General features: G+C 38.4%; 2 protein-coding genes across 2 annotated transcripts in view; one reads left to right on the top strand and one right to left on the bottom strand.

Moving 5' to 3' along the window:
• The first annotated feature begins 1632 nt into the window (after positions 1 to 1632).
• LOC105947430 (kinesin-like protein KIF28P) lies at positions 1633 to 6574 on the top strand. Its single transcript, XM_012963743.3, has 4 exons — positions 1633 to 1829; positions 2876 to 3023; positions 4003 to 4205; positions 5048 to 6574. Exons 1-4 carry the CDS (start codon positions 1797 to 1799, stop codon positions 5207 to 5209), a joined length of 546 nt encoding a protein of 181 aa, XP_012819197.2. The 5' UTR covers positions 1633 to 1796; the 3' UTR covers positions 5210 to 6574.
• The window catches only part of ahctf1 (AT-hook containing transcription factor 1), a 57976-nt gene continuing 54090 nt past the window's right edge, over positions 6543 to 10428 (bottom strand). Inside the window, exons 34-36 of the mRNA XM_012963742.3 lie at positions 8888 to 9000; positions 7356 to 7465; positions 6543 to 7034 (exon numbers count right to left, since the gene is read on the bottom strand). Coding sequence (XP_012819196.1) covers positions 6842 to 7034; positions 7356 to 7465; positions 8888 to 9000 — 416 coding nt within the window. The 3' untranslated portion in view covers positions 6543 to 6841. The remainder of the gene's footprint in view (positions 7035 to 7355; positions 7466 to 8887; positions 9001 to 10428) is intronic.

Genomic DNA, 10428 nt, shown 5'->3' with positions numbered 1-10428 from the left:
GAAACATAATTACTAGCAACTTCCAATATCAATTTATTAACATTTTTTAGTGCTTTAAATGTTATTTTTAAATGTAATTGCTATAGAAACAGCATTTGCTGAACTCCTGGTTGTTTCTTTTTAAAGGAGAAGGAAAGGTAAAAACTAAGTAAGCTTTATCAGAAAGGTCTATGTAAATACAGTCATAAGCACTCACAGAAACGCTGCACTGACTTCTCTGTCAAAAGATACAGGATTTGTTGTCTCTTTGTTTTCCTGTGCCAGAATCTGCGCAGCTCTCTCCCCTCTCCTGCTCCCCCCTCCCTCAAGAATGCTAAGAACTCCCTCCCCTTAGGAATGTGGATCTGAGCCAATCAGCAGGAAGCTTCCTCATAGTCTTACTAACTGTGCATGTTCACTGGTCTTGCTCTTGGTGCAGGTGCAAGGCATTATGGGAATTTTGTTTACAGATTTTAAGCTCTTTTGGGCAGGGGTCTCTTCACCTCTTGTATCGGTTATTGATTGCTTTATATGTTACTCTGTATGTCCAATGTATGAAGCCCACTTATTGTACAGCGCTGCGGAATATGTTGGCGCTTTATAAATAAATGTTAATAATAATAATAATTACAGAGCTCAGCATTTTTTTTTCCTATGAACAGGCGAAATATGGGGAGAGTTAAGGGCACTATTGAGAGAACTGAAGGTATGCCTGCAGCTTGAGATTAACTCTTTATTAGCCTTTCCTTCTCCTTTAAACAATGTTGCAAGTGCCAAGCTCCTCCAGCAAAACAGGTCTGTCAGTCTGTTGCCTTGTGTTACAATGTTTCAAGAGTCAGGGCCCCCAGGGCAGGGAATAGAAAAGGACAGAGAAACACTGCTTTTAATAGCAGTTATACATACAAATAACTAAAAAACCATAGTAAATCTGTAATTAATGCATATTGCAAAGTTGCCTTAAAGTTTTCTTTTATTAGGCAAAAAATTGTATTTTGGGTTGACTTGGACAAAGCAAGCAAGCAAGAAAACCTGGTACTCAATTCCAAGCCTACAACAGGTAAAGTGGAGGATTCTGGAAGCAAATATCTCCTCCTGACACTGCTCCATCTGCTTTAGGCAGTGCATTTCCCTTAGATTGCAGCTCAAATGCTCTGTGTTTATTAGCCAATAGAGTCATTATATTTTTGTTGTTTTCGAGTGGAGGAAGTTTAACCAATTAACATAATTTGTCTACAAATAAAGAAGGAATGGGACCACACTGACACATTTAGAATTCTCTGAGCAGAGGAACAGTTTAAAGGAGAAGGAAAGTCTTTTTGGCATTTTACTGCCAATAGATTTGCCACATTAGCGCCATCTAGAACAACAGCTATATTAAGTAGCTTTGTGCTGCAGCTCTAGCCATTATAGCTCAGATCACACATTCTTAAGAGGATTTCTTAGCATTCTTGTCAGAGGGGGGAGCAGGAGAGAGGAGAGAACTGCACAGACTTTGGCCCCAGGAATGAAGGATTTTTCTGAGAGAGGAAGTCAGACACTGGAACAACATGTTTACAAAAAAGGAGACAAGAAATCCTGTGTTTCTTTTGATAGAGGACTCAGTGCAGTGTTTCTGTGAGTGCGTATTGCTGTATTTACGTTCTGATAAAACGTACTTTTTTTACCTTTTCTTCTCCTTTAACCAAGGTCTATGTAAAACAAATGTTGCTTGTAATGGTTTCTTGTATTGTTTTTTTTTGACAGAGGGATGTACTGAACTGGACTGGTCTCTACCAGGAACTGTATGCACAAGTGATAACCAAATTTTGATTGATGACATGAAAAGTGTAATTTCATCTTCATCTCTAGTTGTGAGTAAATAAACATTCATTGTGATACTTGCACTTAATACACAGTAATACAGGTTTCAAGCTATGGTTACTGTTTATTGCTTTTCCTGTGCCTTTGCGCACTCCCACGTTTTTCATGTTTGTCCCCAGGCCCCAGCCTGTGTCCTCAGCTAGTGTGAGAATTGTTCAGAGGCAGCAAAGACAGGGCTATTTTAATAAATGGGCAAAAGGGGTATTTGCCCTGGGCCTGTCAGGACAGGGGTCCAGCAGCTGTCTTTTCATCTGTTAGATCTGGCAGATCCATGATTTTAATGAACTGGAAGATGTCATGATTCTTTTAATTCAATAGCTTATATTCTTGTACCATCCCCATTTTCTCATTTATCTGCTCCCATAGCTGTTGGGTGGAAAACCTAGCGATTATGTCTAAATAAGTAAACACAAACCAATTGTTCACTGCCTGACATATTAAGCAGTTCATGTTCTTCTAGCTCACATTTTCTGAGGCAGTTGTGGCCCATCAATTAAATCTTTGCCTGGTGCCCACTGGTAACTTAAAGCGGCCCTCGTAAAAATCCAATGTACTGTCCTTCTACCTATGCTGGGGACTATCTCTTAAAGGGGAACAATGTTTTATATTCAAATTAATACATTAAACCCATTAATATTTTTATTAAAACATCTGTATCAGTTGTATAATGTATTTACAATGTACTTTAAAATAAGAGCTGTCAATTTTATATTGCTCGGGCCCCATAGAACAGTAGATTACTTTCACTTTCCATTCAGCACTTCTAAGATTCCACTCCCCTCACTATATATAATTGTGTAGTCTGTGCATTGGCATTGGCCGCCCATTCTGGTTCATACACAAGATTTTGGCATGATACAAAGCTTGCCTTAATAACAGTGCCCACAAAATGGCGCCTCCCTGCTTGCTGGGATTGTGAATTCCAAGGCTGAAGGCAACAAGGTTTAAATCATTTATATAGTGTAAATAAAGTTTATTTTGCTCAACTAACATGATATGAAAGGATTTAGAATTATTTCTTTGTATCATCTTGCAGGATTCAAATAATCATATTTCTGAACTTTACTTTAAACTGATGAAATTAGAACAAGAAACTCAGCTTCTGCGTGACATAAACCGAGCTTTGAGGGAAGAGAATATTTTCCTGAAAGACTCACTGAAAAAATCAGGAGATAAACCAGCAAGTAAGTATTCATCCACAGCCTACATATACAAGTATGTACAAGAAAAGTTTGTTCAAACTAAACTGCAGTTCATAGAAAAGAGCTGCAATGGGGGATCATGGGTTTCATCAAGAACTGTTTGACACCACAGCAGCAAGAAACAGGTGAAAAATAGATAAATCTTTGGCCATGCTCTGGTATTACTGTAAAGGGAGGGATGCTAGAGGCTCTGGTGGTGTTACTGTAAAGGGAGGGATGCTAGAGGCTCTGGTGGTGTTACTGTAAAGGGAGAGGTGCTAGAGGCTCTGGTGTTACTGTAAAGGGAGAGGTGCTAGAGGCTCTGGTGTTACTGTAAAGGGAGAGGTGCTAGAGGCTCTGGTGTTACTGTAACGGGAGAGGTGCTAGAGGCTCTGGTATTACTGTAAAGGGAGAGGTGCTAGAGGCTCTGGTGTTACTGTAACGGGAGAGGTGCTAGAGGCTCTGGTATTACTGTAAAGGGAGAGGTGCTAGAGGCTCTGGTGTTACTGTAACGGGAGAGGTGCTAGAGGCTCTGGTATTACTGTAAAGGGAGAGGTGCTAGAGGCTCTGGTATTACTATTACATAACAATTTTTAACCTAGTTTTGAAAATACACACATGCCACAGGAGTAAACAAGAGGTACAAATCCATTATTGCATTTGGAGGCTCCCATCCTATGATGAGCATAATTTATTTTCTTGCAAATGTAGAGAGAGTTCATTATACCCACCATCACTATGGAGGACTTCAGACTGTAGGGAGAGAGGTTGGAATTAGTCCAAAAGACTATTCCGGAATTACGTGGTTGCTGCTCTGAAAAATTACATCCTGTCTGCCCAGCATTACACACACCTGTAATATCCCTCATTGAAAGCCTCTTGTCTTGCCAGTGCAACACATATTGCCATATGCATTATTGGCAATAAGCAGCCCCTCCCCCTCAAGCACTTCACTTATCCATCTGGTTTTGTTCCATTTTAGGTTCTGACAAATCCGAAAGAGTACTCGACCAAGGTTGCTCTGCTACTTGTATACCGTGCCCATTTGCCTCACAAGAACAGGGAAGACTCTCTGGTATGAGGCCCAGTTACGATGCTGACTTTGCAAAAGCCCTGAAGGTTTTCTATCAAAGCATGAGCACAATCAGAGCACATTTCCTGCGCCTGAAACACTACAAACCCCCAGTAAGTGAGCGCTGTATGACTGAATTTTATGTTATATTCAATGGAAACAGCTGTTCAAATAAAATGTGGATGGATGGTATACAGTGAATGTAAAATTCTGCCACAATTATCAATTATAAACAACCCACAGTAACAAACTGGGGGGAATTCACAAAAGTGAACACAAACTTGTCGTTAAACCGGCATAAAATGTTTGTGTCAGAAAACAAACTCACAATCATCTGACAAAAGAAATTCCACCACCTTACTCCAAAATGTTTTTTTTTTTTTTTTATCCATCTTTCTAAAATGGGTTTTTATTAACAGCAGTCATAATGCAAAAAAAAATTTTACACCAACTTGTTTGGCACAAGTTGTTTGGAGAGTTGCGTTGTGGAATGAGGGTAAGTCCGAAGCGTACAAAACCAATGTATTCATAAACTGGATTCAGGAGTTTGTGAATGGAATGTTCTTTTTAACACCTTTTTCACTTTAACAATTTTTTGAACTCCAGTTTCATTTTACTCTACTTTTATAAATTCCACAGTTTCTCTGGTACATAGTCATATCCAGGTCCAGGTCCCCATTAAAACAGACCAATAAAAACATGCATTGTACCTATAATAATTGTGTATAAAATTCATTCAGATGCCATTCCTATAAAAGCTGCCTTCCTCCGGTCTTCATTTTTAAATAATGCAAGATAATAGGATTCCCCTCCCCTAGAATTAACAACAGTCACCTGAGTATGGGTGCATATTACAAAATGGGGAGTAAATGAACCTATAATATCGTAGGGAAGTAACATCTGACAGCTATTTGAGCCTTGCAGGATGTTCAGTTACTGTTTTTTTTTTTTCTAGGAGGAAGAAAATATCAATATGCTTCGACTTTTTACAGAGAAACAGTCACAAATGTTTAAGGATTTCTGGCAGCAACTCGAGAGCTGTATTTGCAAGTTGAAAAACGATGTGGCAGTTATTGTTAAGAAAAAGAGAGAGACCCTGGCTTGCATCAAAAAATAAGCAGGAAACACGTTTATTCCACTGGTACAGAGGCTACCATATCATGTTTGCCTTCCTGATGCTTTGAGAGGAGGAGACCAAACACATTTGCATTATATAATTTCTAAACCCAACTTGAAAAATTGTCTTTTTGCTTTATTCACCAAATTTCTGGACCCTAGTCTGGTTGTTGCTTGCATGTAAGCACTTTTGGGCAAAAGATTAAAAAAAAATGGGGCATGAGACATGTATTTGTAAGTGTGCGGGGGTGTCAAAGTGTAAGATAAAAACTACTCTGAATTTAGAAGGGGGGGGAACCTTATAGGGATCAGGAATAAAATGTATCTATCAGAACATCCTTTATTTTGTTCACTCTTTAAAAAATAAAGGTAATAGGGGCAGCCACCTATACCTACTAATATTTTGCCTCCTTTATGAACTCTAGATCCATGTCTTTCTTTGTACTGGAGACTCAATAACTAAGTTTATGCCTCTAATATAGGACTATAGATTTTCTGGGTCCTTGTTGCTGCAGATTAAAGTTACTTACTACAGTGTGTCAAACTCACCAAAACATAATCAAATAGTTAACATACTCCCCACAAGAACTAGTGGTTTTAGTTCACTTCTGGATAGGTCTATGGCTATGGAACACATTCCTGGTAGCATGACATTAGGCCTGGAATTGTAGGAATAACATTTTCTGTGCCAATGACGCAGTACCTATGTTGCTCAACCCACCAGACACAAGTATCTTAATTCTAATCATACTGACTTATTCGTTGGATTTGCATTGGGAAATGTACAATTGCTAATGCAGTTAGAGAGGCACGATGCAGCAGCACTGTTTTTTTGGTGGATGGACACAGAGCAGAGCAATATATTCTACTCTGCTGGAATGTCACCGATTAGCCATACATTGGCAAAACCATATGGCAACTAACTGATCAGCTCAACAGATTGTGAAATTTTCAGCCAGGTCAGATAATTCTTGAGCCACCAGCGTCAGAAGATTTGTAAAAACTTGCTATACAAGCTCAGATGGGGGAGTGTGTATGGGCATGTATGGGCAGCGGTATGATGGCTTCTTGTTTGAGTGTGCTGGGTGCATTACCAGAGCTCAGCCTACCCTTACATTTATACTGGTTTGCATTTGATAGAAAGCCATCTCCTGTAGAGCGCTGGGAACAGCAACAGAAAACAGTGCAAACATTAGATAAATGCACAGGAGATTAAAGCACCATCGTGTATACCTATGCCTAAAGGCTGCCCTTTGTTTTTTGTTTGAATATGTCAAATGAATCTCTGTATAGCTTGTCTGATGTATAGATATTAATATATAGGAGAGACAAAGTTAGATTTTATTTTTTTTTAATAAAAAGTAAAATACTGAAATGTATTTTTATTTATCATTCCTGAAAACTTTAGTTACATTTTTATAAACGTATGAAGTATTAATACAAAACAGAAACTGTCCGGGAAGAAATTTGCTCTTGGCAGTTATTTCAATTTCTGATAGTTTAAGAAAATTTACAATAATTTATAATATAAATTATTCTCTCCCAGATCAGTTTTTTTTTTTCAATATTAGACAGTAATTTTTAACTTTACAAACTTTTAAAAGTACCACCCCTACCCCGTCCCTCAAATCAATCATCTCATCTTTCGCCGCGTGACTGGTTTTGACATTATTCGCCTTCTAGTCCGTCTAACTGAGTTTTTCTCTGCTCCTTTTGCTTCTGCAGAGTCAGTTTTTGTATCCGTTTCACTGACTGCAGGACTTTCTGGAGGAGAAATCAACTTTATTTCCACAGGCGGGGTGGACCAGGATGCCTTTTTTAGATCCCTGCAAAATCAGTAAAGGATAAGTTGCACACACGGTATATGAATCGAGACATTATGAGTCGAGACCATAATGTTATGAGACTGACAGGAAGCAGCATCAAAAGTCAAGTGTGACAATTGTTGGAGGCAGCCGTCTGTGACGATTTCAAATGCAACTTAAGGCGCAGAATACATAAGTCGTCCCCAAGACGTTCTGGCACAAGGCCAAAGGTGCCTTTGCATTGTCTGTCATTTCAAATTTGCTCAGAGGTTTAACAATCCTATTTATAATTTAAACCTTAGAAAATGAATATTAGGAAACATAAAGGAGCACGAACCCTACCTGGTAACAGTCTTGGCTTTGTGTTTTGGAGGTCTGCCTCTTGGTTTTGAGACCGGAACTTCAGAAACCTCTTTCTCTGCTATTTCATGTGTTTCTTGAACTTGGGATTCCTTTAAGAAATGAAATATTATTCACTTTACTGAACACAAAATTAAGAAGAGCAAAGCAAATACAATGGGACAATTTCTGCAAATTAAAATGTACAATTACAATTAGTCTTTAGCAAGACTAATGTCTTGTGCAGGTTATGGCACCAGTTCATAACAAAATGTTATTTGTCCGGTGTCAATGTTTACATTTTTCTTGTCGTACTTAAAGGTGAAGGAAAGGTAAAAACGAAGTAAGCTTTATCAGAAAGCTCTATGTAAATACAGCCATAAGCACTCACAAACACTGCACCGAGTCCTCTATCAAAAGAAACACAGGATTTCTTGTCTCCTTTTTTGTAAAAATGTTCTTGGGTATCAGACTTCCTCTCCTTTAGGGCTCCTTCAGGTTTGGGGCACGAGTCTGCTCAGTTCTCTCCCTCCCATCTCCTGCTCCCCCCTCCCCCACCCATAAGAACTCACTCCTCTCTGCCTTAGGAATGTGTGATCTGAGCTTGCAACAGCTATAAGTGCAGCAGGAAGCTACCAAGACCAAGCTCAGGTATAGTAAAGCTTTCTGCAGTGTTCTAGGTAGCACCAATGTGGCGAAACTATTGGCAGTAAAATGCCAAAATGACTTTCCTTCTCCTTTAAGCTTTTTATGCTGCAACAAATACTGTAAGCTAATGTATCTCAGTCCCGGAGTGTAGCTAAAGTTGAAAAGAATGGATATGACAACAAGCCAATGCTGCAAAACATACCACAAGACTGCCAATGGCCTCAGTCAAAAAACAAAAGATTAAGGCTGTGGAACAACCAGCACAGTTGCCAGATTCAAACACTAAAATCTGTAGATCTCCAAAATTCAGATCATGTGACATGGCCGCCTATATCGGAAAAGGTGTTTTTTTGAAGAGTGGGAGAAATCCTCCACCACCTCCCAGAGACACTAACATTCTACCATTGGGCATGGTAACAAGTCCTTTAAGTTCTCAGGCAGAAACCCCTTTTAGGTCTTACACCTCTTATATTAAACGAGCATCAGCTTCTATAACAGATTGGGGCACGAGTGCAAGAATGTGTGTCTTTGAGGGCAAAACAATGGGAATGATAAATAAATGTCTTGCTAGTGCAAATTAACCACCAGAGAGGAACACACCTTAATAAATAACACCAGTTTTGACACCTTTTTGAAGTGCAACATTTCACAGAGCTTGATAAATAGGCCCGAGAGTGTCGCTGGCTTCTCACTGAAGAAACTTGCACACAAAACCATGCTGAAAATTTGAAAATCTTGTCCCTGGTTTAGAGATGGCGATTTTCTATTATTAAATAATATATTTCTAGGGAAAGAGGTGCTAGGATTTTGTGAAGTCCTTTTTAAAAAAACACACCCGGTGTATGGCAAGTATTCGTTAAAAGCATCACACAAATAATTATACTGACCGTTTCTATTATAGATTCACTGACATTTGCTCTAGTTGCCCTTCTTGTTCTTGTTGATGGAGGAGAGAAGACATACTGGGTGGGAGGTATCAATTCTGTTGGAACTGTAGAACCTGCAGTTGAGAATAGCAGCCATATGGATAAGTGAATATTGCAAATTATATTGATTCATTCTTGTTACGATTAAATACTTGCAATTTCTTTTCGGGAAGTATGCCTATTCAGGAATATTAGTTTTTTTTTTTTAAAGAGGACTTTTATCTAAAAACGGTCTAGTAAGAAAATGCAATTCTACACAACTTTCAGATATGCTTTATTTTTAAAATGGGTTTTAAGGTTATTATTAAATAAAACTGCTAAACAATTTTGTCTGCACTCCTGGGTCTGACTCTTGATACAATAACAGATTAAATAGAGGACAGTTTATATACACACCTGGCCTCTGCTACATTGTTTCAAGAGTCAAAAAGAGATAACCAACTACAATATTTGAATTGTATTTAAAAATAACATTTACATGCCAGTTACTTTGGTAATCTTATGTATATTAAACTGTTCAGATGATAGTATTCCTATAAAGGATGTTTTATCTTTGTTTCCCACATGTTATGTAGGGAAATAGAAATACATCTTTACCTATTCTGAATTCTGCAATGTAATTACAAAATCAGCCTTGTATTCTTACTTTTGTATTCTATATATATATACAGTATATTGTGGGCCAGTCCCTAAAGCTCAGTAACTGACAGCAGCACAGAGCATGTGCAGTGAAACAGCAGAAAAGACGACGGGGAGCTACTGGGGCATATTCTGATTCAGAGATCTTCACAATTAAAGGGCTGTGCTTGCCTTGAGCTAGTAGATATGATGTTAAGGATAATGTGTAGCATTTTTACTCTACTTCTTTGTTAAACTTTAATTCTCCTTTAATGAGGCTTTCAACAGTGAAGATCTGTGCCTTCAAATGCTCCCCATATCTTTTCTGCCCAGAGCACATGCTATGGGATGCTGTCTGCTACCTGAGCTTAGGGACAAACACACAATGTGATTTATATAATTTATCTATCTCATCTCATATAAAAGTCACAATACAAGGCTAATTAGCAATTAATTACCATTCAAGTTACATGGCAGCTCAGATATCAGTGCATTTGCAGCTTCTATGACAGACGATTCGGGATGGCCCATAAGCTTAACTTGATGACAGCAGTCCACTGAGCATGTACAGTGTCATTAACAAAAGATGGTCTAACCAGATCCAAGATGGTGAGCTCCTGTGAACTATGAAGGTATGGATTTTAACTTTTTTTTTTTAGGGCTGCTAAACATCTGGGCTGGTAAAGTTGAGTATATAAAATACAGCATTTCTACTATCTAGAGTCTTCATTTCTAGATTCAAGTTTAAACTTTAGTTCTCTTTTAAATCTACCTGAATTGTTGTACAAGTCTTCTGTAATGATATATAGAACTCAATACACCTAAAAAATATCACACTACAGAGAAAAAGTAAAGCATGCAAAGGATCATTTCAGCATCATCAT

The sequence above is a fragment of the Xenopus tropicalis genome, chromosome 5 (assembly GCF_000004195.4).
Source record: "Xenopus tropicalis strain Nigerian chromosome 5, UCB_Xtro_10.0, whole genome shotgun sequence".
NCBI lineage: Eukaryota > Metazoa > Chordata > Amphibia > Anura > Pipidae > Xenopus > Xenopus tropicalis.
This window is presented reverse-complemented; position numbering and strand designations above follow the sequence as displayed.